Source organism: Ornithodoros turicata, chromosome 1 (assembly GCF_037126465.1).
Source record: "Ornithodoros turicata isolate Travis chromosome 1, ASM3712646v1, whole genome shotgun sequence".
In the NCBI taxonomy this organism is placed as follows: domain Eukaryota; kingdom Metazoa; phylum Arthropoda; class Arachnida; order Ixodida; family Argasidae; genus Ornithodoros; species Ornithodoros turicata.
Genome location: NC_088201.1, coordinates 187616862 through 187644538, shown reverse-complemented (window position 1 = coordinate 187644538; position 27677 = coordinate 187616862). Strand labels below are relative to the sequence as shown.

Sequence of the window (27677 nt, the reverse complement as noted above, 5' to 3'; positions counted from 1 at the left end):
ATGCTATTGGAAAATCCTGCCCACGTCGGATGTGAGCTAGTTTGAGCCACCGAGCCCACAGGCTGACCAGTTCAGGTTACCCCCAACACCTTTTAACCGCCGTAGCCGAGAGCCTCCTTAGGAAGCTTCGCAATGGGCCTCAGGTGCAACAGCCAAAGAACAAAGACAGTCTCAGTCATCTCATCCCCTATATGCACGGCGTGTCGCATAACCTCAACAAAGTGGGTGAACGAGTTGGTGTAAGTGTGGTCTTCACGGCTCCCTACAAGCTCCTCAGGTTGTGTAAGGACACCGTACCGGAGAGACAAGTGCAGCAACAGTGCGCAAAGAAGCACATGGATCCATTGGTTCACTGCATTAATAATGGTGCATATTTTTTCCCCCTTTCGCGTGGCAAGGGTTACGTTGGCCAGACGGGGGGATGTTTGAATGACAGATTCAAGAAACATAACAATAACGTTAGAAACGGGAAGGAAGGATGGCTCACTCTTCACTCTAAATCATGCGGCTGCAACAACTACTACTACATGAATGATTATGGGATGAGGTGATTCGCCGGCTGCAAACCAGCAATTCGGCAATGCAATGTGCTAGCAAGATCTATACAGGGTGTCCCAGAAAGCTTGTCATTGAATTGTAATAGAAAATCTACACCACCTAGAGTCATGCGGTCAATGGCACATGTTCTTACTGGGTTTTTGCCACCTCCTCGTGTGAATGTCGTGTAACGTAAATTTAAGTATGTAAATTTTTGCGAGCTTAAGTCGGAAATTTGCCTAGTAAAGGTCACTTTTTTACCCCACCAATGTGAAGAGCGTGTCTAATTTAGTCAAGTTAATGATAATTGGCAGGGATATTCAGAAGCTATCCCATCGGGAAAAAATAGCCGAACATCATGCTCTACGGAGGTCGCACAGAATAGCGCACGATGAATTTTTTAGCGCAATCTTTGTCAGTCCGACGAAAGGAGGTTGGAAACCCAGCCTCCCCCGACATCGCAGAAAGAGATAAAACAGGCACGGCTTATCACGTCCGACTTTCGCTGGGATAATGCTTTCCCTCTCCCAATTTTAGGTACTGTTACTCTTTCTACTATCACGCTGTGGGCTGGCTTCGGGACCTTCTTTCGTCGCACTGCGAGCGATTGCGCTCAAAAAGTCATCGCGCGCTATGGTCCGGTGCTCCGAAAAGCATGATTTTCGGCAATTTTTTCCGATGGGATAGCTCGTGAGTATCACTGTGAATTATCATGAATTTGAGTGAATTCGGCACGCTCTTCATATTGGTGGGGTAAAAAAAGTGACCTTTACTTGGCAAATTTCCGAGTTCACTTCGCAAAAATTTACATAATTAAACTTGGAGTACATGACATTCACATTAGGAGGTGGCAAAAACCTAATAAGAACAAATGCTGTTGACCGCATGATTCTAGGTGGCGTAGTTTTTTTATTATAATTCAATGACACGTTTTCCGGGACACCCTGTATAAGACGGTGTCTTCTTCAATAAACCTTGTTGGAAGTAGGGCATTGTTCGTCTCATTCTTTGTCCCTTTAAGTGCTTTTAAACCGTTATTATCATGCTCAACCAACACGCCCAAAGATTCGTTCTTCCGAAGTTACGAACTAGAGGCTGAGCTGGCGGCGTCCGACCGGAACGAGGTGCACCCGACGTCGACGTGGTGAGCGAAGAGACGGACCGGGAACGGCGGTAGCCGAGCCCCTGAGACCAAGCCTCCAAGTTGGACAGTGGGCCTGCCGCCAAATCGCCGTCTTCGCTACTGTTTGATCCGGGCGTGGACGAAGAATGGAGACCAGAGCGAATGAAAATCGACGGAAGCAGCGACCGAAAGCCACACGTGGGAAGCCGGCCGCGTAGGTCACTGCCGAAGTCGTCTTCAGAGCGCCTCTGCCACACCATCGTCCATGGCCTGGAGAAGATGTGGTGCCGTCGGGGTCTGCAAAGTCAGGGTCAGCCACTCTTGCCGCTTGTTGTGTCTGCCTCGTAAGCAAATGATTCACGTGTTCATTTCGCGCGCCTTTTGTATAATTGCTCATTTAAAGTATATCATGCTATATAGGTAGTTAAGTTGGGCCCGCTTTATCTCGTGTGTATTATTGTCGCGATTTCTGTAATCTGTCATGCGAAGTGAATAGTACCGATGCAGCTTTCATTAAATCTGTTTCGTTGTGTTTAACGAAGTGCGTGGTGTCATTCCCTCGCGGGTGGCCACGTTGAGTGATCCCCTCTTCTTGGTGAATTCTGTGCTCCGTCCCCTTCGCCTTCACACTACCTAAAGTATTTTCATCCTTTTGCGCTTTCTGTTACTGCATTGTTAGTGTACTGTACTGTTACTTACTGTATAGCAGTGACAGTTACCATTTTTCTATTCCCACAACACATGCTGTAGGATTTGCAGTTGGTTCCTCTCTTTTTACGCAGATTCCTCATCGCTATCGGGCACATACTAAAACTAAAAGACCAGAGTGAATTCTTCGAAATCGGTACCTACACGAACGATAATAAACTCAAATTTGGTAACACAACAACACACAACTACAAGTGTGACACTGGACATACGGTAGCCGTGAAAACCTTCTACTGGGTCCAGTTTGTGAGAGATGCAAAGTACATCAATGTAAGTATGCTAGCGAATGCTGTGGGAATGATTGTGCGTGCGAGCGTCCATGCGTGAGAAAAGGATCATGCCTCGTTCACACTGCAACTTCTCTCTGTTGGGGGCACGGTACGGACGGAGTGCGCACGCGGTTGTCGTACGACACACTGTCTAGCGGCATACGTTCTGGATGCGGAGAACGTTTCCCACTCACCCTCCACTCCACCAGGGCTCCACTCTCCAGTGCTCCTTGGTCAACTGCGTATCCTGAGGTATTCCGTACCGCACGGGCTTTCGTCGAGGCCAACTCTTTCGCTCTTTCGTGTGCGTTTCGGTTCGCCGTACTTCGTTGTCATTTCAGCCGGGCCCGTGTGCCACATCCGTAACGCGTGAAGATTCAACGGTGTGAATCAGACATTGTTCTAAATACGCTTCTGTTCCAACGGTTTGTGTACTATTCAAGCTAAGCAATGGAAGTGCACAGTGAAAAGTAGTCACTAGCTCTAGTAAGTCACTCTTGGAACTTTGGAACTTCTCATGCACCGCGTCACATATCTGCCAGAATCGCAACCTAGAATTCCGTCAGCGAACATGATCAGGTTCCTATAGAGCGCGTGCACTTAATTTTATTTTCAAATAGGATGACAAGATAGATAGAATAGGATAACTGACACAGTGCCAATCTTCAATAATGGTTCTTGGCATGAAAGTAACAGCAGAAGTGTCGCATTTGAAGACACCATTACCGTTTCGCATGTATATAACGTATGTTCATTCAAAGCTGAACAGCATGAGGTGCAAATTGATGTATGTTCCACTCCAGCAGATATCTTTGAGAAACGTGCTCATTCTTGACCGTTTGAAAAGCACACACCGCCACACTGTCAACGCTGAGGGAACAGACGATACGCAACAGGGAGTCTAGTCAGGAAACCACAAACTCAGAAGTTATCACTTTGCGCGTTAAGTTGGTCCTCGGGCAACGTTCTCTCTTTCCCGGCATCACTTAACGCTTCCAGAGTGACTTCCGGTGCGCTTTTCCGGCTGTACGCTGCGCGTCCCTTGTCTCATGTCAGGGATAAGAGGTACCACTTCTGGCTCGAGACGCATGTTCCTGTGTACCCGCCGTTTGGCAGACTTGGTTGGTAGTTTCAATTCTCCGGCTCTTCGCAATGTTTGCAGAAAGCAAACGACAGAAAGAAGCTCAATATGTGGGGCTCGTGCGGAGCCAACGCCACCCAATTAGAGAAAGCCTGCTTAATCGTCGGCGTGACGTAGCAACTAAGAGTCAGCCATTCAGGAGCGTGTTTTCAACGGCCGTAGCCAATCAGGAACGCGCTTTCAGCGGTGATAGCCACGGAGACGAACCACCGTAGTCTGCGAGCAGTGATAGGAACACCGTTAGAAACTTTCCAAGTCACTACATGTTCGGCCTCCCTAAACAATGTTTATTTTCCGAATCTTGCGATCTGCTCGTGACTTGTTTTTCAGGTATTCTTCAACGGTGAATTGTACCACAAGGAGGAGTTAAATCCTAAAACTCCTGTATACGACGGTATAACAACGTGGCCAAACGTTGTTTCCCAGCAAGTCCTATGCTTCGAGTGCCTCTTCACGTGCGACAAAAGCAATGTGTCAACTCGTCTGCCAATGGTAAGCCGGCATGTACTGCGGCAACTGGTATTGCCATTCCAAAGTAGGACTTACGCTACTAGGCACTTTACAACTTCACTTTATTCGAGACTGCCTTTTCTTGTACAAGCCCGTTAATGATTCAATTTGCGTTATTTGTATTTATCTCTTACGTCTTGTCCCTTTCCGGGTGCCACTGTTCTCATCTCGAGATCGTCCTCCCTTTTATGTTAATCGTCATTGTTCCCTTGTTATCCAGTTTTATTGCGAGTAAGCTGAAATTGCATATTTGTGGCGGCACTTGACCAGCTTCCAAATAATGTCTTTTACATTGTTTTGTTTTATTTCTTGATTTACGATGGGTGTTCAAGTCAAACCGGGACTTCTAATTTTTCGCAAAAGTAAAATTAACTTACAGGCGAGTAGTTAATTTTATTTTTCAACTTAATCTCCAGCTCCAATAATGCACTTGTCCCAGCGTTTCACGAGGGCTTGGATGCCAGCAGCGTAAAAATCCTTACCGGCGCGTAGCAGCCATGACCGGACCGCATTCTTGACCTCGTCGTCGCAGCTGAAGTGGCGGCCCCCAAGGAACGCTTTCAGCGGCCCAAAGAGATGGAAATCGCTGGGGGCGAGGTTTGGACTGTAAGGGGGATGTGGCAGCAACTCCCAGCCGACTTCCTGTAAGGTGCGTGTCGTGAAATGCGCGGTTTTCCGGCGTGCATTGTCCTGTAGGAGGAGGACTCCTTTAGTGATGAGGGCCGGCCGCTTTTGCTTCAGCGCTTTATGCACATCCCTGAGGACCTGGCAGTAATATACACTATTGATGGTGGTGCCAATGGACAGAAAATCAACATGACCTTGTCCCAGAAAACCGTGACCATGACCTTACAAGCAGACGGGGTGCTTCGGAACTTCTTGGGAGCTGGCGAGCCCGGATGCTTCCACTGTTTTGATGCGCGTTTAGACTCAGGAGTGAAATGGTGCACCCACGTTTCATCGCACGTGATCAAGGAATGGCTGTCCTCCAGTGTCGAAACGGTCTCTTGGGAGATTTCCAGTTTTCTCTGCAGGTGAAACACGGAGAGCTGCCTCGGGACCAAACGGGCACTAACTTTCCGAAACGTTCCCACAGAAACGTCCGTCTTTCGAGCCAGTTCGAGCCATGTTATCCGTCGGTCCTTGAGGATCAGGCGGTCCACAAGTTGGATGTTCTCAGGAACTTCGACACTGGGCTCTGAGCCGCCCTGGCTGGGATCGTCCTCCACTGATGTACGGCCGTCTCGGAACCGTTTGCACCACTCAAACGCTTTGCTGCTGTTAAGTGTATCGTGGCCATACTGAGCCTGAAGTCTTTCTGTGAATTTCAGATGACTTTAGGCCTTCATTCACGAGAAACCTCATGACTAGGGCCCGGATTTTTAGGCATTTGCCTATAAATGCCTAGAAACGCCTACATACGACATTTTCGGGGTTGCCTGCCTTTTCACAGGCTATTGAATTGTAGCCTTTTAAACATTTTTAGACGCGTTTAGACCTTTTTCTTTTTTGAGGTGTAAGTTCGAGTGGGGCTTTCAGGCTCGTGCTGAGTGCTGTATTTTGATTTTCGTTACTGCGTCTTTGCGCCTTTTTGTTCCTTTTTTGCGCACATTTGATCCAAAGGCCTCTCTGGGCCTTTCAAGATCTTCGAGGGCGGAAAACTAAAAGCATTATTCAACATAGCGTGATTCCCGCCGGCCTCAGCATTCGTGTACCAGACGTCAAAGGTTGTACGGTACAGTAGCCTTTAAACGAGCAAGTTTTCCTTGATGCAGCATTCGGAAACACCAAGAAAGCCAAACAGCCTAGCAGACTAGCGTGCCTATTTTTGCTTTTGATGGCCTGTTTTCGTATTTTGGGGGCCTAAATGCCTGGGGCCTATTTCCCTCGTTTTTAATGCCTAAATTTCCTGTCCCTATTCATGACAATTCGCTGTTCGATGTGCGCGCTCACCCTGTTGCCGGCCATCTTGTCCACACACGTGTCTTCTGTTTTGCACAAACTTTGGATCAGCACGTGGTCAACGCAGAGGCCTGCCGCGTGTGAAAATGACGCAAAAGAAGTAGCGCGAGTCATTTGTACACTCAGGAGACAGAAAGTCGCGGTATGACTTGAGCACCCCTCGTACATGTGGATTGTTGTTCTATCTCTTTTTTTTTACTTTGTTGTGCACCGTTACCCAGACTCATCTCGTCCATGAGCACATCATAAATACATACTTGAAATACGAGGAGACAACGTGACTGTTCACACGGAGGGGCCGCGCCCTATTACCCGCTTGTTCTAGCTCCTCGTGCACCTGTTCGCGTTAGCCAATTCGGTCACCCGACGTCGTGTAATGCTTTCTTTCGAATGCCGGCTTACGCACTGACTTCCTGCTTATATACCTTAAATGGGGCGTCTGCTTGTAATAGGGAATGTGGTCGCATTACCACAAGTTGACGAAAATGCAAACCAGGCTTTGAGATATATGCAGGGTGTTTCTTTTTTTTTATTCCATATTAGAGCCGCGAAGCGTGGACAGATGGAGAGAGGACAGCAGGAAGGAGTAGGGGACGGGTTGGGGGGCAGGGTGTTTAGTGTAATGTCTCATTAGTTCCTCTAAAAACTGCACTTGTCTTTAAAAAAAGAAGGTACAGTTAACTGTATTTATCTTCTAGCTTTTCCCACGGCTTGAGTCGGTTTTATTTATTTATTTTTCGTGGGAAGTTAATGTTTCCGATATGAACTGGAATTTTTGCCAAGTGAATGCGGCCCAAGGGGTGGGGCACACAACCGGGCCCCACCACTTGACTACGAGAAGAATGCGGGGTAGTTGGTGCAAATCCATAACGTATGACAAGCAGTAGAAAAAACACGGTCAAGGCTGGGTAAAACACAGACTGGATGGGGCGACTGCTAACTTTCAACTAGGTTTATTGCATCACAGGAATGTCCTTTCATGCAAAAGGAATCATAACCCACACATCGAGAGCATCACAAGAACTTAATCAAATGAACGAGGCAGTCTTAACTATCAAAAAGCCCAAGCAAGGCAGTCATGAAGTCATTCAAGATATGAGCCACATGCCCAGCTACTATTGTCCTCGAGATAAGCAATCTCGTACTCCGTCACCGCAATCGATGGGGTGCTGACGCAGGCGCTCCTATATTTGTCAATGAAGATGTCTCCGCTATCTCTCTGACACGCCGTTGCCTATGTTTGGAAAGCATCCGAGTTCGATCAAACTGAGGCCGGCAGGAGCATCACGGACATGCACACTGAGGTGACTCGAAGGTGTGGGAGTGGTGGAAGACGCACGTTCCATTAATCTAATATTTAAACAGCGTCCTGATTGTCCAATGTAGACACCCTGGCACGGAAGTGGTATACAATAAAAATCATGGTAGATCCATCGGTGATGCGTTAGCATCAAAACTTGAAAACCATTTTGGGAACTCCTCTTCACAACGCTACGCAACCCTTCACATGCTCCTACACAACGCTGACTCAAGCGAGCATTCGCAGCCAAACGAGTCTTTCGGGCTTACTCGGATTCAGCGTGACGGCGCCAGTCCTTCGCGCAGCTTTCATAAGACATGTCGCGCTCACGCAAACACGTCTGAACCTGTGGACCACCACAGCCGCACTACGGTGTGACCACGCCGTGACCAGGCCAGGCCCCCGTTACTCCCCATAGGGCCCATACTTTGAGATACTTTGAGATACTGAGATAACAGGCAACACTGGGCATGCAACCAATGAAAAGCCACGATGATGGCGACCATTCGGCCAATCAGGAGTCTCTTACTTTGGGTCGCCTTTTGGCCAGTCCTGGCTAGTATCCACTTGTGCTGGTTTGTACAAGTGGATAACAAGCTCTGGTTATGATACAACTCGGTTGTATGGTTACTCGGTTGTGGTACAAGTTTGTACTACAACCGAGGCAAAAGTTTGAACGAAACACACATTTATTTGGTGCATCGTGTTAACTGAGAATTCTTAGAGAAATATTTACCATGCCTATGTACACAGCCGAAAGCGTTTCGTTCCTTGACAGACTGCAAGCGAGGTTCGAACTTGCAAAAGACACACAGTCTACTCCTAGAAGCGAGCGATATTACGTGAGTGCATATGATTTCGCGGTGAACAACTTCTTTCGTTTCCTGTAGCGCATCAAACACTACGGCGAAACGAGAAATGCCGCACTGACACCGAGTCCTGTTTCCGTTGTCACTGCATTTGAAAATACGACGCCGCTCAAAAGTGTTCCTGAGGCGTCAGATCATCGCTCATTCCATTTCTGAACTGGAGAGATTATTCGTAGCATACTTCGTAGGATACACTTTGACACACGAACAAATCCGCGAACACACTTCTCTTTGAACGGTGGTGGTGGTGGTGGTGGTGGTGGTGGTGATAGGGCTTGCCGTTGTCGGCCTCACGTATGTGGGCAACGTCACGACTGTCGCCCTGGGGGAATGTGCGTCCTGGGCCGACTTCTAAGGGAACTGTGCCGACATATGTTTGAAAGCGTCTGAGGAAAACCCAGGAAAAACCCCAGACAGCGCAGCCGGCACCGGGATTTGAACCCGGGTACTCTTTGAACGGTGCTGTCCACGAAGAATGCTATTTCGAAACGTTGTCAACCAATCACGGTGCGCACAATCTCCTTCGGCCAATTGAAATTAGCGATGATGTTTGATGCAGCAACCACGTTGTTATGACATGGGAACTTTTTTTAGAGCCGCGAAGACGCTCCAACAGCTCCCCATAGAGTCTATAGTTTGAGATAATTAATACAACACTGGGCACACGACCAATGAATTGATGCGTGTGTGCACCGTGGATACAAAGTCCACTACGTTGCTGACACATTGTCACCGAAGCAGTTTTGACTGGCTTGAGCGATTCAGGTCTTATGAACAGCCTGTGAACTCCAGTCGTGCAATCTCATTCGTCAGTGCCCCGCTCTCATCCTCAACGCATTAACGTCACGCATGAATGCGGCAAGCTACTTCGACTCCCCCCCCCCCCCCCCCCCCGTTAACCTCATGCTTTTCTTTGAAAGTCATCTTCTTCTATAATCCATGTCAACCTTCTTTCACCGTTTGTTAGTTTATCCTTTATTTCCTCATTATTTTCTGTTCTTTTTTATTTATTTTATTATTTTTTGATTTGTTTCTCTTTTTCTTTGCAGAATAGCAAGCCGACGTCCCGTTTGGCTGACCTTTCCCCCTTTTCTTCTATTGGTCTAATAAATATATCCCCCCACTGTCACCAAGTTCGAACTTAAAACAAAACGATTCCATCGTTCCATTCCCGGTAACGAGCCAGTCTCAAGGGTGCGCACTGTTTCATTATGAGTATCTTCTTTTCGCTTCTTGTAGTGCATCATACATTACAGCGAAGCGGAAAGCGCTTGCGTGGCACGTAATCCTGTCTTTGTTGTCAGCCTTCGAAATCTAATGGCGCCTGAACGTGTTCTTCACGCTCTAACTGCTACAACTCATGAAGCATTTCCGCGCGTGATAAACTGTTCGCGGGATAATAGTTGTGTCCAGGAACAGCAGAGCACGCTTAGAATCACATTGACGCAAGAATAAACCCACAAACATATTTCTACAAACTGTTCTGTCGACTCACACCTCCAAAACACGGAACACATAAGGACGCCATGCCAGCTCTGACGTGCTATTATTTCGAAACTATGCTGAAACGTCCCAGTCGCTGCACACGCACGCGTGGGTATAAAATGCGATTTTAAAACATTGTCGACCAATGGGAGCGCGCACACAGTCGCGGCCAATGAGCTTGCAACAAGATGTGTGCGTGCAATGGTACGTATTCTACAGCGTCATCCGCGTGTAAGTGAGGAGGACGGGCCGCGTCCCCGCAACTCTCCGGCTTCGCGGCTCTACAAAAATGTTTCCACGTCATAACCACGTGGTAGTATTGCGTCAGACATCATAGTTGATACCCATTGACCGAAGAACATTGCGCACTCCGCGATTGGTCGAAAAAGTTTCGAAATAGGATTCTCTCGCGGGCAACGGGTCTAGCGCAGTGTTTCCCAAACTTTTGGTGGTGACGGACACCCGGAAGCGATGAGAACCAATTCACGCCCCCCCCCCCCCCCACACACACACACACCGTCACAGCCAGTGCATAACCAGCAACCTCGTCAGCTGCTGCGTGCTTTCGATACAGCTTCAGAAACGATTCCGGACTGGTTCCTTCTTGCTTGTATGTGTATGACGCGGACAAACGTGCATTGCGTGACTTTTCTATCAGAAATTAGAAGCTAGCCGTTGAAGCATGCTTGTAGCAATTTTGGAAGTTCTGGGTGTTTGGAAATCGGGCAGCATGTACGAGCGCGTGTTTGTGGGGACGAAAATCCTCACTGAAATCTGAGAGACGGTCGCGGACCCCCACGGACACTCTCGCGGACCCCCAGGGGTCCGCGGACCACACTTTGGGAAACACTGGTCTAGCGGTCAGTTACGAGGATAGAAGAGTGGCAGCGTCTCGACGATGTCGGTTGACAGCACCGTATTGGTTCAAAAAGAGCGCGTTCTGGAATTTGTTCTTGCGTCAAAGTGACTCTGCGCGTGTTGTGATGTCTCCCGACACATGTATCCTACGAACAGTCGCAGTCTCGCCAGCTCAGAACTGGAATGCAGTTGTGAGCTGACGCCTATGCAATGCTCACACGACTTACCAAGAGCGGCTCTCATGGCAGACTCTGCTATGGCAACTTTTACTACTTTAGAATGGCCGGATGTAAACGGTAGTAGACTCTTCTTCAACCTAAGGTTATATTTCCAACGAATCTACTGCTGAGTCACTCGTAAACGCGGTTCTAGAAAATGCAATTTCCCCAAGTGCGTAAGCTCATGCGTAAGCTTGAGACCTATTGTACGACTCGGGACAAGAGTTTACGGAACCTGCCACTGGCGTATTTCTTCATCGGACTTGTCCCGTGCTTGATATCGGGAAGTGGTCGAATAAGAAACGGATGATGGTGTTTGCTGTCAATGCTCAGTATATGTGTGCATTCTTGGTTGCTGCAAGGGTATCTCTCCAAGGGAAAAAAGCGACACCCCAATGTTCCGTATACTTTTGCCCAACCTGTAATTCTATTGAAAACATCCAAAGTTGCATCAGCGCTCTCCTATTCTTCCTCTCGGTAAGAAACAAGAAAATAATCCACATAACGGCAGACAAAACACTTGCCCTTTGTGGCATTAGTTAGACTGGCTGTTACATTTGATTGAGGGTAAGCTACATGTGATTCCTTCGTGTGGGTTATGGTTCCTTAGGCATAAAAGGATTTTCCTGTGAAGCAATAAGCCTATTTGAAAGTTAGCTGCCGTCTCGTCCTGTGTGTGTTTTGCTGACCCATGTCCGTGTTTTCTCTGGTGCTTGTCGTACGTAATGGACTCCACCCCTTGTCTTCGTAATCTCTGATGGGCAGTTTCAGTGACAAATGTGACAATTTTCGTGTCGCTCGCTTCCCAGGATCCCACTTCGACCTCGGTGCCGAGTTTTAAGACGTATTCACGTGAAACAATATATTTGTCGTAGTTGCCGAGACGCAGAGCACAGATCACACATCGACGACCTGACACCATCAACGTCAGAGTTTGACGTCACACGTCAGTGACAGAGAGTTCAGTTTTGATGTACTAACATTTGTAAAGCAATATCAGTAAATTTGCTTTCAATGAACCGCTTCGAACCTGTATTTTTTGTGCTCTACACACGAAACTGGGCCGAGCTGATGAGTATGAAATCGAAGCCCAAAAAGTAACGCAAGCAATTTCCGATTTTGCAATGCAGGTTAACACCGACCAATGCAGCACTTTCCAGCACCTTTATTACGGGTAACTTTGGTCGGATAGCTACAGCCACTGTGAAGGTAACCCCTGCCCCACCTCCCTTTAATAGTCACAGTTTTCTTCGCGGCGCTAAGACGGAATGAAACACTTTGAAGCTACTGTAAAGCGAGAGAGCTGCGTTCTCAGAAAATGTAGCAATCCGATAGCTTGAGCCCTCAGCAATCTTGTGTTCAATATACGGTACTCTATTTTGGTCCCAATTGCGCTTATATCTTTGTAGAAAATTCAAATTGAAAATTACGGGCAACACTTCGTCCAAGACGCTATTAACAGCGCATTCCTCGTCAAGAGAAGCGGCAAAACTTTATTGCGTGCGTCTAATACTGTATCTCAAAGAAAAGAAGTCGACTACGTCTCGGCTACGTAGCCATCATGAGCAGCAAGCCAGCTGGGAGCAGAGACCACTGTTGCCTGACAAATTTGGGACTATTTCCTCCAAGACGTCGCCCCAGACCCGTTGCACCCGGTGCCGTGTATTAAAAGGGAGTCTGGCCATTAATGAGACGTGCATGTACCTGAAGCTCCACCCACTTTTTCATGTATCTAGCCAATCACAGATTGAAATACAGTTGCCTATTATTGCAGGCCATCCAGTACTTATAGCTCACACTTATTTACTGAGTGCCACTACTTTGGAGAAACTGCATTGATTGGATTGAAACCGATATCCCTGGTTTCAGACCAAAAAGATGGGTTTTGCGTTGCTTTTATCGACACCATCTGCATAGAGAGAAGCATGTTGGGAACATTTAGAACTGCATAAATGGTTTCTGGCAGAAGTGACTGACCAGGAGAGCTGTAGAACCGCTACTTAAAGCACGTCTCGTAAGTAGATTGAATAAAAATGCGCAAAGATGTGTCTATAAAAGTTTTATAAAGAAGGATTTAAAAGCAGCAACCTATTAATCTACGCCACCAAAATAACCTGGCCGTTCACTGCTTTACGGTACGTAAGGATCGGTGCTTGGATTTGCCCCCTACCAACTTGGTCATAAAGCTTAAAGTTATTTTTATTTCCTTTGTTCCTAAGGGCAACCCACTATATCTAAAGTAAAAGCGTAGGGAAATAGGACACCGCACCAAAGGAGCGTTCCAGGTCTTTCGTTTAGTCGTTAAGGTATTCAGCCAATGACGAGAACGCTACGAATGTTTCAAGTAGTACATGCGATACTACAGTCACATTTTTCATTGTGTGTCCCGTCAGAACCAGTGGTTCAACTCGGATGAACGGAACGAAAGCCGATATGTGGAACAAAGCGTCAACTTCAAACTGGGAGGTTCCATAACAATTTTGGGAACCTACAAGAAGACAGGGCAAGGCGACGACAAGTGAGTGGCTCTAAAGAACTTTTGGTTTTAGCCATTGATATGAATATACATATAGCCATATACAGGGTGTCCACGCTAAGTGTGAACAGATTTTTTCAAAATATATCAATCACTTTTTCCGAGATGAACTGCAATATAGCATATGCTATAGGACACTCTCTAGGGGGGCATTAACAGACTCCTAAGGCAATGTCTTAATTAACTTTCAATAATTAACTTTTTAATTATAAAAGCTACGAAGTTGCTCCAATGAGAACAACTGATCTCTTCGGTCACCAGATACCAAAACCGTTTTCAGAACAAAAATCCGTTCGGTAGATCGTCCGCAAAAAAAATCGTGAAGGAACGCCATTTTTTTCTTTATTTGGTTTGTCGCGCATCTTCAAAGAAGCGGCTTTCCTTTACCCCCAGTGTGAGAGAGTGAAACAGCACAGTGCCGCCTCATGCGTCGAAGATTAGCTTTAACTTGCGGAAACAAAACAAAAACACAAATCTATCGGGTGACTCTATCGCGACTGCCCTTATCTTGGGCTGCATTTTCTGTTTTCTTTTAATCTTTTTTCAGAACGCAAGAGGCGATAGTGTGCTCTTTCATCCTCTCGTATTGGGGGCGAAGGAAAGACGCGTCTCTAGAGATGCGCAATGAATAAAATAAAGAAAAAATGGCGTTCCTTCACGAATTTTTTGCGGACGATCTATCGAACGGATTTTTGTTCTGAAAACGGCTTTGGTATCTGGTGACCGAAGACATCAGATGTTCTCATTGGAGCAACTTCGCAGCTCTTATAATTAAAAAGTTAATTATTGAAAGTTAATTAAGACATTGCCTTAGGAGTCTGTTGATGCCCCCCTAGGGAGTGCCCTTAAGCATATGCTATATTGCAATTGATTTCATCTCGGAAAAAGTGATTGATATATTTTTAAAAAATATGTTCACACTTAGCGTGGACACCCCGTAATACCTGTAAAACCAAGTTCACCCTCCCGGCTGCTGTCACCGCGGCGCACTAAAAGATCTAGAGCACATTCTTTTTCATTGCCCACACTTACAACCATCCCAAAGCGCACTCTCCGGGTCTCTTAAAGGGAGACTTCGGAACCAAATGGATTTCAAGCTTGCGGTATTCCCACAATCATCTACACAAACTGAACGCAGTTTTGAAATACCTGATTTGAAAACGACTGCGGAATCATAAACACGACTTTCAAAATTTGAAAAAAGTCAGTCTCACACCCAACGTCGATAGAAGTACTTCTCCTTCCTTTCTCTGCTCGGCCCATGTCACCGCGCATTAGTCATGCCACTCCTGGGCTCTTTTCTGACTTTCAGGGAAGCAGACGACCGTTATTTCTTTCCATCTGTGTCTGAGTAACCTGATCCCCAGTCCTCGTCCATTGTTTTGTTCCGGGAATGTAACGTAGCGACTACGACCGGCATGGTATATGACTTGTCCGCTCCATGCAGGGTGGCGTAACGCGTTGGCCTTAGAAATGGAAAGTCTTTGAGACCCCTCTCCACATTCCTGTTTCGGTTTGATTACTCGCTTGAGGCACAATTCGTCACGCGAGAAAGAAACAAAATTGATGGCAGGTATACTGCAACTACGATATGCAGCAATTTTTTCACAGATCATTCCGAAGTACCCCTTCAATCGGCTGGACCCTCACCCCACTCGCTCAAGATTGCTCTACCAACGCACTGCCCTCAAAGCTCTTTTTGATTAAAGCTCCCCTCGTCAGCGGCACCCGACAAGCGGGAAATTCGATGGCGGCGCCACCACTCTAGCGACAAGGAAGCTCTGTCACGGTTACAAATTTTTGCATTTACTTCCCGTAGATATTTACGCTTGTTGCCAGAGACCGTTGCCCGGCGAAATGCTCTTTTTTCAGTTTGTCGAACGAGCTCTCACCCGACGGTTACGCGGGTTCAATAAACAAACGGGCAACGCCACGACTAACGCTCTGGGGGAATGTCCGTCCTGATCCGACTTCTAAGGCAACGTTACCAGCGCTATGCGGGAACAACAATACAAACAACTTTCTTTTGAGATGATGGATGAGGAGTTCAATCGCCAGTGTCGACACTCTACCCCATTTCTGGTGCTGATGTCGGGAAATGAAATAATGAGCCCCTTCACAATAAGGATCCAAGTCCTATGGCGTCCAAAAAGGTCAAAAAAAGGTTTGAGGGCGTTGGTGGGCTGAATTTGGCCAGAGACTAAGCTATTTTGATAGAGACAGGGGACGTGAGTCCAGCAGATTAAGAAGAATGTGTGACTCTGATTGTGAGTTTAATGGCGAGAAGAAGAAGTGCGTTCTAGCTCTTCGAGAACACTGCCGTGACACATCTGGAGGAGTAACTACACTGTAACCAGTGAATGACAATTAATTGATTGACCATTCCGTTGCCCGTAGTGTAGACGCTAACCATTTAAAGGAAAACATACGTTTTCAAAAAAAATCCTGAGACGAGTACGTACTTTCACGTATGCACTGCCAGAGTTGGCTGTGTAACTTCTAAGTGAATTATCTGACTACATAACTGCCAATATGCCGACAATCCTCGGTTTCGGCTTGGCGTTCCGTCCGCTGATTCTGCTGCACTCATGCCTAACGTCAGCCGCACCCCTCGTTACCTGAAGGCTAAGTACATTGTGCTGCTGCCCGTGTAAAAATCCAGTGCATGCTGAAGTCATGTCGTGGAGATAAATCATAATTGATCAATTGGCCACTTTGGTAGAGTGTCGGTGGGATTATGTGAATGAAGTGATCTTGTGCCCAGACCGGTTACAGAAATGCGATGTTCACGAACAAGGGGACGAAACGGGACAATAGAGAGGAACTAGCGGGTGTTGCGAAAGATAAAGAAGTTAGTGGTAACGTGGGGAAATTTTCAGAGCAAGCAGTGTTTTTTAACGCATATATTTGTAATACACACTTGTGGCATGCAATAAAGAAAGTAAAAAGTAGTGGCCATGCAGAACATAAAGAGTGCCGATAGATGATAAAGGGGATAGAATAGAAGGAAAAGGGTGGTGCGCTCGTACTGTTTCTTTTTTTTTTTTTTTTTGGGGGGGGGGTAACTTGCGCGAATTCAACCTCCCCTTATTATTTGTTATTTAACCAACCAAACAGGTCGAGGCGTACTTTATTTGTGAAGTGTTTCTACGATGCCTTGTGATTTCTTGATACCGAACGGGTGAAGGGCGCTGACCTTGTATATGAAACAAGAGCAAGACTCCCTGTCACGTCTGTCATGTGTGGATCTGAACTTGGTTTCCAGAACATACAGTTTAATGCTGTCAAAATTGTGGCCAGCAACGTCAAAGTGTTTGGCGACTGCTTTGGGAAGTTTGTTCTGTGTCCGGTAAGGCAGTTGTTCATTCGTTGGTCAGTTTCACCCATGTATTGCATAGAGCAGTCGCGGCATTCAATGCAGTATATGACATTGGAACTTGTGCATGTGAATGAGCGATTAAAAAAGTGCGTGTAATTGCTCGCAGTGCTGTTAATGGTGTTAGCGTGTTGAACGTGCATGCATGTTTTCCAGCGCTTGAGGACACAGAGGCGTGTTCCGCTGTACTGGGTGTTCGTTTTGGTGATTTTGGCGTTGACCAAGGAGTCCACTAGTTTTTTTTTGCACGTCGGTATGTCACCTGTATTGTATGGCTGAATATACTCTTACGTCGGTCATTGCTTTGAAGGAGGGGCTCGTGTTTCCATAGAATGGCTTTGATGTTTGGAAGTGCGTTGGAGTATCTTGTGATGAATCTTATTTGGCTCGTGTCAGGATCTTGTCGGCGTTCCAGAACCTGGTTTCGAGCGAGTGCAAGTGCCTTGCGACGGAATTAGGTTAGAGGGGAGTCTGGGTGGTCTCTTTGGGCAAGTATGCTGCATAGTTCGTCCAGCTTCTCAGCATAATCTGTGTCGTTTGAACAAACTCTGCGCAGACTTACACCCTGCCCATTAGGAATTCCAAACTGACAGTGACACACTAAAACGGCACATGCAGAAGCCGATCAACCATCCAGTACCACAATTACAGCTCTCCGCGCCATCACTGAGCCACCCTGTGAAACCACTGACGCTAGCACCGTTATAGATATATTTCAATTTCAATTTATTGATTTACCACATTACATGGTGGGACAGCAAAGTTAAAAGTTACCGGAAGTAACTTGACAAGGCTCTGCAGTCCAAAGTTTCAGCAGCATACATCATGTCATATATTATACACACAAACTAATAATAACAAATCAGTATTTTTATCAAGCATGAAATAAATAACAATGCGAAAAAACTGGTGATGATGAAAAATAACTATTTCTATTTCTTAGCAAAGCTCAGTTCGAAGATCCTATTAGTACATATGTTTAGAGCAGCACTATTGTTGAGTTGTTCATTGAGAAACTGAGGTAAATTATGACGAAGTGATTCATTTGCGTAATTTGTGCGAAAAAATGGAATCTTCCATTTATCGTTACCACGGAGGCAGATGGTACGACTGAATTCTTCTAATTCTGAAGTAGTTTTTAGGAAGTGTTGATATGTAAACATTACCAAGTGGTATGCAAAGAGTAACTTATAGGTATATACATATTATTTACCTTTATTACGCCTAGAGTCTCAAACAAACCTTGGGTTGTCTGTAATGATGGGGTGTTTGTTATATGGCGATTTCTTTTCTTTTGGAGTACTAGTAATCTGTTCATGTTATCTTTTGTGGTAGTTCCCCAAACTAGAAGGCAATAGTTCAACTGCGATTGAAACAATGCAAAATAGATTAGTTTTTTTATGCTTTGTGGTAGGAAGAAGCAGCATCGTGCCGTAATGCCAATGACTTTGGACAACTGAGAGATCAGATGATTTACGCGCGTATTGCAGGTCAAGTCAGGATTAAAGTGAACACCTAGAACTTTAAAGGAGTGTACGATTTCGATGGGGCTGTTATTCAGGCTGATGCAGGTGTTTATTTCAATAATTTTATTTTTAGTGTGAAATATCATTGCTTTAGTCTTTGTGTTATTTATTTTTAGTCCGTTTGCGTGGCTCCAGTCAACTATTTTTCCAAGGACAGAGTTTACCTTATTGATTAACACATCTGCGTTCGTGGAACTAAATAGTAGAGTCGTGTCATCCGCATAAATGATATATGTTGGTATCTGGCTGACGCTTGTTATATCGTTTATGTAGACATTAAACAAAAGTGGTGCTAGTACACTTCCAGGTGGTACGCCTGTTTTTGGTGCCATAGGACAAGATCAGTGGCCATTTATTACAACGTACTGGTATCTGTTTGTTAGGTAGGACCTTAGGAAAGAAAAATAAATACCTCGGATACCGTAATGAGGCAATTTATGTAAGAGAGTTTCATGGCACAGGCAGTCGAAGGCCTTAGAAAGATCAATGTAGACGGCTAGTGTGAGCAGCTTTCTTTCAAGGTTTCGAATAATTGTTTCCTTCAGAACAATAAGCGCGGTCTGAGTTGATTTCCCTTTACGGAAGCCGTGCTGAGCATCTATCAAGGTGCTGTTCTTAGATAAAAAATAATTGAAACATATCACGCTCACTATCCAACGACGAACTAGATAATCCCCTCCACAGTGTAACAAAGCGACCATTCACTCCGGCCGTAAAACCTGTACGGACCATTTCTTCCCCCACGGGCTGATCACCCACAATTCGCATCAACGTTTAACACGTTACACCTAAGCCTTTAAACACCATGCCAATGATGAGGCCGGTACCCAGAAGATGAACAGACTCTATTCGAAATATCGGTGGCTCTAATCCTGAGGCAATTACCTCCGTACTTTCATGCTGTTCTACAGTTAGAAGTTAGGAACACGGACATACACGTATTATGACAGTGCGATAAGTAGCAAGAAGACTTTGCTTTGTCTCTCTGATTGTTCCAATACATGATTGTAGTGCAGTTTTACGTTGTTTTCTCTATTGGCAGTTGGCAACTATTCTATTTCACAGTCTGTAAATTGGGTTTAGATTATTACATGATTCAGTAAAAGTGAGAGACAGAAAGGTGCACAAATATTTGATTTATGGATTCTACCATGTTTTAATGATTCCGTGGATTATATTTCTGCAGATACCAAAACCACATAAAAATGAAGATTTGCAATGCATAAATTTGCACGCGAACCAAATTGACAATGTGCTTGATGAGCACTCTAGGTAGTCGGCCTAGTACTCTGTGCTTTACCTGAAGTACATTTGGAGTGTGTATTACTTGTGCCGGGTACTTGGCACTTTCAGTACAATTTTGACGTATTTTTTGCCGCCTAACCGTAAGGAGGCCGCTGTGGTAATGGTGAATTATGGTATAGCCGCGTTGGTAGATTAGGCGTCCCTTGACATCACACTCCCGAAAATTAGAAATTAATTTTGTGACACTTGCGTATCATAGAGAGCAATAATATTTTGGAATACTTGAGCAGTGTCAGACACGCAGATTAAATGTTGGCACGACACAAGTCAACAAGTCCACTATGTTTTTCACGAACGTTAAAATTACATACATTCCGGAGGATTTTTAAGGTGTGCACTACTGGATGTCCCACAATAAGCAAGCGCTGACTATGCATTTGCTCCAATAGGATAAAACTGGCCTTCCTAAAAGGGTCCAGCACTTCCAACGCTACGATCGACCCCCCGTCGGACCGCAGCGCAGATATAATGCTCCATCTGACCATCGAGGGAGGCGAATTGGTTCTCACATACCAGGATAATCACAAGACGCTCTTGACAGGTGTGGACGGAGCGCACACCCTCCCAGTGAAGATCGTTGAAAACTTCCAAGTAATATCCGTTTGCATGGTGAGTGCGACGACTCTGTTTACGCGGGAGGGCAATGAGGGGGGGGGGGGGCAAACATGGGCTCTCTACTAAACAACGGTAGGCTCAACAAAGGCCACAGAGATGTCAATTCGACAGCCTTCTGCATCACGTCACGGAAGATGGCATGGGTTGGCCTGAAGAGTTATCTCATGAACCGCTTGACGGCCATTGTCATTGTTACGCTGAGGGAAGTGCCTCTGGACGAGAGCCGCCCGCCGGTATTTCGAACACACACTGTTCCGGACTGATCTCTGCTCGAAACGGCGGCGGTTGTCGTCCTGAGGTTACTCCCTCCACGTCACCTCTAAAAACTAAATCAGATGAAGCACTTGTTGTCCTGACGAGTACGGTAGGTCTTGGAGGTGCCCTCAATGTTGTATTTGTTTGTTTTTCGCGAGGCGTTCTCTGCAACGAATTCAATGAACGAGAGAACGACGACTGCAGCGCGCCTACGGAGCGCGCGCGTGAGACAGGTTCTATTCCGCACAATTAAAAATCTATTCCATCGTTCCAAAGCCAAAAAAGGCCATTCATCCAAATCGCGTAGCTATCCATTCGAGCTATCCACCGCAGAGTGAAAATACTTTCCATGGTGACTCCTGATGGACAGCTTGACAAATGTGACAGGGTTTCGAGGCATGCTATACGTCAGCTCATTGATCCTTTAACGTTACAGGAACCTGATAATGTTAATGTAATAATAATAATAATAAATATTATTATTCTAACTGTTACCACTATCAGGGTAACCGCCATAGCAGAAACCTGGTCGCACACATTTAAAGGAGGTGAGAACTCGTACCTGCAGTTATTGAGTTACGGGCGTAATATTGTTCTTTTACCCTTCGTAATTATATTTACACGTCCATGTTCAATACTTCTTCGTAACTGATGCGCCGTTAATACAAAAAGATACTTATACCGGATACGGGCGTCTAGAAGTACCGCGATACACTTACGTCTATCAGTTCTTACGTCATTTGTGGAGTTGTAACACCCAGCGGGACGCCAACGCGGAGGTATACATAACGTCGTCTGCTCTAGGTCGGTGAGCAGTCTAGAAGCAGCGAGAAAGTGTGAAGAACTTACGAGAGTTGGTATAGAATATGGCCTAAAATATTGGGCAGAAAATCTGGGACTGTGCAATATGCTGCTCATCATTCGTTTCACACGCCTTGCTTAATTACTACGATGTTATGTTTAGTGCTTGCTCGAAGTGTCAGTGCAATTCATTTTCTTTCTGACTCCGACGACGACAATGACCACACACTGTGGGCATTTAGTCCACAAAGCACGCTTTCTGCGATGAAGCCTAAAATACGACCCATGTCCTGCTGCAGCTGCTGACGCTCTCGCTCGGCAAGCCCAGGACACTGAGCAACCAACTGTCCTTCCCTTTGCGCTCTCTATGTGCCAGCTGAAAAACAGTGGCGGACCGCGGAAGCGATCAGTACCAAGGTGTAACGGTGATGGTGAAAGGGCTCGCCGATGTAGCCGTAATACCATTGGTTGGATACGGACCTATCGGATTCATCTATACAAAAGGTGTCACAGCCAACACGTTAAAATCGCCGTTTCGTGCCGACACCATCGGCGAATTAGTTGCCAGATAAAACGGTTAAAAAGCAAGCGAGCTGGTGGCTAAGATCCATGACGAAAACCCGAGACTGGGAAAAAGACGAAAAACAGACGACACAACACAAAGTCTCCGTTTGTCCCTCCGTTTGTCCCTCCTGTGTTATCTGGTTCGCATTTCGGCTTGATTTTATCTAGTTGCCAGAGTTCGTAGGCGCTTTAAGATGAGATTGTCACCTCTGACGAGGAAAATGTCGCAGTTTTCTAGAAGGTTGGACGCCCGATGGCAGCTCTGAAAGGAATTTGCCGTGAAATATACCCTGCGACTTGGTCGAAATTGGTTACGGCCTTCGTCATGCTCCTGTTACTGATGGGCGACATTTGAGCATACCAACGTCGGGATATTACCTGTAACGCACCCACCTAGAAAACCGCAGGCCTTCGCACCATCCCAATGCATCTCCGCGATTTCCTGGTGAAGGAGACAGCCAATTCCTCTCAAAGAAAAAAAAGCACGATATAATATGGTTGCGCCTCCAGCGGTACTTGTTGGAACCTCAGTCGGGTTGCGCAGTGGTCGCCATAGAATCGCGCAAGCAAATGCACGAAATAATATGGCCATTTGAGAAATTAACCAGCTCCGCTGAAGGGACTATCGCTTCCGAAACCATATGTATGAGACAGGGATGGGCAGTATTTAAATACATTGTGATTAAAATACTGTTTGAAATATAAATACATGTATTTATATTTCGTAGTTAAGTACAGTCTCGAGAAATATATTTATAATTACATTTAAATACCAATTTTCGGTATTTATTCTTCTAAATACCTTATAAATACTCCTAAATACAGAATATACCGATCCATATCCTAAAGATGCCCTGCATTTGACATTTGCGGAAGAAGGGAGAGTTTGGGGCACAGTAATGCCGTGTTTGCGCTAGCATGCCCATGCGACAAACCATTTTAGATGGTGAGTTTTTCACTGTTTTTGAGGACAACGGTTGCGACAACCCGATTACCTCGTTGTACGAAACATCTTCGTCAAATTTAACACGAGCATTTGTTCATCGGCACCTGTGGAGATGCTGTTCTCCTTTGCGAATCTCATTGGACGGCCGAACAGCAGATGCCTAAAAGATGCAGTCTTCCAGAGACTTCTAATATTAAAATCACCATGATAATCTAACAACTACACTCTAAGAAAAAAAAGGGTGCTTTTACTCCTTTTGGGGAGTAATTGCATTGCCACAAAAAATAGTCCCTTTCGGGAGTAAATGCACGGGAGTAAATGAATGTCACAGAGTGAAGACCGCATTTCACGCGCTTTTGTAAGAGTCCCAGGTACATAATTGGTGCGCATGCATGAAGATACTTTGAAGCAAACCGTCAACCGTGATATATCGAGTGATATAAAATCTTGCCCCATACTAGGGCACAATTTGCGAAGAAAGATGCGCTAACTGTTTCTTACTCTGTGTGGCTGGAAAATTGCTACGTTGTGTGAGTTATACAGCCTTATGTCGTTCAAATTGACCAAGCGCACATATTTACGTAGACTTTTGCATTCAGGAGACCATTCGCGAAGTTTAGTGACAATTTTCAGTCCTGGGGAGTAAACGTCGGGACTAAATGTTGGGTTAGGGGACTAAAATGGGGAGTAATTGCAGACTAGGGGAGTAGAAGCTGCAATTACTCCCCATTTTACTCCTTTTTTTCTTAGAGTGTAGATGTTATTGTTCCTTGCTCATTTGTTGTTATCGTCACCGTTATTTCTGTACAGAGCCGTAGCGAGGGGGTAGCGAGAGGGGCAGCTGCCCCGGGCGTTCTCGCGAGGGAGGCCCTGACAGGTTGGTTGGACAGGATAAAGCGGGAACGAAGAAAATTTGAACTTACGATCTCGGCAGTGCAAATAAGTGTTTTCATTTCTTTGTTTACAAGGCTTCTGACTGCAGTGGGTGAGGAGAGGGGGCGCTTCAGATTTACTCTGCCCTGGGCGCAAACTTGCCTCGCTACGGCTCTGTTTCTGTAATTCCAGATGACATCTTCCTCACAGTATTTATGGTAGTGGTTACGGTATTTAAATACTCATATTGTAAAGTATTTATGAAGAGTATTTAAATACCCCTGTTTACAAATTATTTTGTATTTAAATACCAAAAAATGTATTCATGCCCATCCCTGGTATGAGACCGATACGGTAATGTTCTTCCCCGCTTCACAGTCAGCTTTGCCAAGTTTCCCTTCCGAAAAACAGTTACTTATGAAATAAACGGGTTTTAAGGATTCGCACTCGCTCTGCAGCTAAGGAAGTCCCAGCTACGCTTAAATAATGCTGACGTCAGCCAGGCACTCGAATGGAAGCACAGCGCATCCGATTGTGTCCGAGGTCGTCCGCATCACGTTCGCGCAGCAATATACTAACTGAAAAGTCATGGGTACATGAGCCGACTTTCGCTTACCAGTGCGGGTTCTGAGGCGACCCTGCTGCGTGGACCATGGTGTTGCGCTCTTGGCTGTACCAGCGGATCGGGCACCAATGAGAAACCACCTTCCACAAGCAGTGATTTACCCAGAAATTCACTGTTGCGGGGGGGGGGGGGGGGTGCCGAGCTTTCAAGGGGGGGAGAGGTATGCTTGGTGAAGGTTCCACTTACGGAATTTTTCTTAGACACGGAAAGAATCGTGGCACAATGGTGACATATATGCACAGCTTTCCCGTTTTATTTGCACATGTTATTACGTTAGAACACAATACATTGGAATACAGATTCATTATGAACGGCATTTCAGCATTAAGATGCACAATCACACGACCGACAAAGCAAAAAGACTAGCACCTTGTCTCACGAAGCTCAATGAACACCTATAAACCAACGGTGCAAATCTTAGACGAAAAAAGCAGAATACCTTGCTTGCTTGAGTTGGGCGTTGGGTTCTTCATGATCCACATTGAGTTTGCGTACCCGCACGCATTTTTGCTCGTATATGCGCGCAATATATGCACTGAACAGTCGCTTTCAAATGATTTTGGACAAAAGCATGGTACGGTCATCTGCATGACTGAGGTCCTACAGCCCAAGTTCAGAGTACAGGATGTAATTCGCTGCGCCGGACTCACTACTAGAACGTGTTGGTGGCCGAGCTGGGTGGGGTCGCATGAGAAATTTCAAGGGGGGGGGGGGGTGTAGGGAAATCCCTGTCCACAAGCCGTCCACAGGCTCTCCGCGACCAACAGACGCTGTCGCTTCAGCCCGCCGCACTTCCCTAATTGCACTTGTCCGCGCCAAAGGACGCTCACTCATTGGCCTTGTACGAGTGACGTGTTCTTTGATTTCCAGAGAGGGAACTCCGGAATACTCTCAGCATTCGTCGCCTGCTTTGCCATACCTCACACCGGCGCTACTGTCAGTAAAGCACGCGCAAGAAAACAGCTCTATAGCTCCGGAGTCGACCCTGATAGGTGCGACAGTCCTTTGAAGAACCTTTCTCTTATTTTTTTTTTATTGATGACGAGGTGCATCACAGCTGCAAGACGTGCATCGCGACTGTTTCTCCTGAACACTGAAAGACAGCCCCGCGTAACATAAGTGTAATTGCACGTTGTAACCGTTCGTAGAGACAGCACGTTTCCCGCCATCGTAACTAAGAGAACCTTGTGAAGTAGCATTTCTTGGAGTATGAGGAGAATGAGGAAGCATTTCCTTGAGTATGAGGGAAAGAAGAGACACAAAGGGACCAACTGGAACCAGCATCGAGATAAACTATAGCACTGCAAACGAGCACAGACAGGGGAGAGTACAAACTCTGTGCTAGTGAAACCAGCAGATGCTGATTTGAGTTCATTCTTTCGTATCTCTTGCTTTCATGCATTCTCCTCCTGCTCAAGACAAAATATTATTTACGCGTTCATTACAGCTCATTACAGCAGCTAGTTTACGTGTTACTTCTTCGCTCAACGTTAAATAATATTTGTGTCAACGAATCTGCTGAGAATGCGAGGTCCTTGTGGCTTCAGATTTTGCAGGCAAAAACACATTGTAAACTCCATCATGAAAAAAGCCTGAACGGGCGAAGACACAGGACAACAAACAGACAGGACACAACGTTCGTTGTGTCTTCGTCCGGAGCACGGGCTTTCTTCATCATGGAGGCCTGTGATCCACTATCGTCTGCATCTGTGCGATATTATGAAACAATGTAAAACATTCGTTTCTGCACAAGGAGAATGACACCCTCATGTAAATATACGATGGTTGTTCAACTAGGTTCTCAACAATGCTAAACTCTTCTCATTGTATGCTGACTGTTATGAGCTGAATCAAGTATATTCGTGAATGCTGAAAACAAAAACAAAAGACTGAAACGTTTTGTCCTTCTCTTTCAGACATCAGGAATGGTCGACACATCCTGCAAAGGGCCTTAGTAGCGTGTCATATGGTGCCTGTGTTACTTTTGAAGTAAACAATAATAAAAAGCATTGAAAATGTAACTTCCCGTCTTGTGGGCTACATTTGGAACTGTGTTCAACCGAAGAACGAGGAGTTTAAGTCCCTTCCTGCGCCCGTTCTCGATGGTTGGAATGTCAAGCCGAATCAATCTATAGGTCACGAACGGTACCAAACACCGAAACAGCAGGAATCGTATAGATTGCACCTTGTAGTAGAATGTCTCCTGCGGTGTAATGCTGTAAGGTTCACAAGAGTTGAGGTACATTGAGGTAATTGGTACGTGATCACACTAAATACAAGCAGACAAAACGGACACCGACAGAAATATGGATCAAGGTATATCCAAACTGGCAGGGAAAACAAGCGAGAATACCAAACCAGACCCATCGGCAAGGCTATTCATCGTGAGACGTGAGCGATCCTGGGTGTTGGTATAGAGGCACGACCGTAAACAAACAAAAACTTTACAACATGGGCATGCCGTGTTTGTGTGTACTAATAGGTTATTCCTAATTTAAATGTAGAAAAACATCTGGTGCACCACTCGTGTGCACATATACGTTTTCGTATCCTGCTTTCCTGCGCATCTGACACAGTGGGCTTGTTTATCCGTGAATCTTTCTATCCGTACCGAGTGTCCGTGCATTGTAATACGGAGGTCGTACACTTTTTGGGTTACACAGGAAGCAACGTTCACATCTCGGAGCTGTAGACCAAGATTAACACGTGTGAACAGATGAAGATGTAGAGGAGGTGGTGTCCCTCTACATGAGTCCCGACCGGCGATGATGGAATGTTCCAGCGGGCAGATGGACGTGGCCTCACGCTAGGACGGTGCCGGTAGAACTGGCTGCCAGGCGCAGTAGCGCGAGGCAGCAGAGGCGCGTCGTCCTCGTCTTCCACGGGCCGCCACAAATACAATACATCCTCTGCTGCTGGCCTCACGAAAAAAAAAAAGAGAAGAAAATCGTCATGGCATGACCGGCCATGATGGCGTGAGTTCTAGCAGGAATCAGCTGTAGCGCGCTGTAGGCGCAGTAGCGCGAGGCAGTAGAGGCGCGTCGTCGTCGTCTTCCACGGGCCGTCACATCACTCCCCCCCTCACACGCGGAGCGGTGCATGGGATTGGAGTCCGCGTCGATATCATGAAGAGGAGAATGAGGACTACCCGTGGATGGTGGATGACTGGACACACGGCTTGTGCTTGTGGATGTTGATGCAGCAGCAGCGGGATGGCGGGAACAAGAGCATTGCGATCCGGGCGGGTTCCAGTGATGAGATGTGAATCCCGATTG

The 27677-nt window shown here is 46.1% G+C and overlaps 1 protein-coding gene across 1 annotated transcript; it reads left to right on the top strand.

The window, feature by feature from the left end:
* LOC135391876 (uncharacterized) lies at nt 1-26417 on the top strand. Its single transcript, XM_064622398.1, has 7 exons — nt 1-31; nt 106-347; nt 2411-2638; nt 4109-4270; nt 13374-13498; nt 20113-20332; nt 26319-26417. The coding sequence occupies exons 1-7, from the start codon at nt 1-3 to the stop codon at nt 26355-26357; spliced, it is 1047 nt and encodes a 348-aa protein (XP_064478468.1). The 3' UTR covers nt 26358-26417.
* The last annotated feature ends 1260 nt before the right edge of the window (nt 26418-27677 follow it).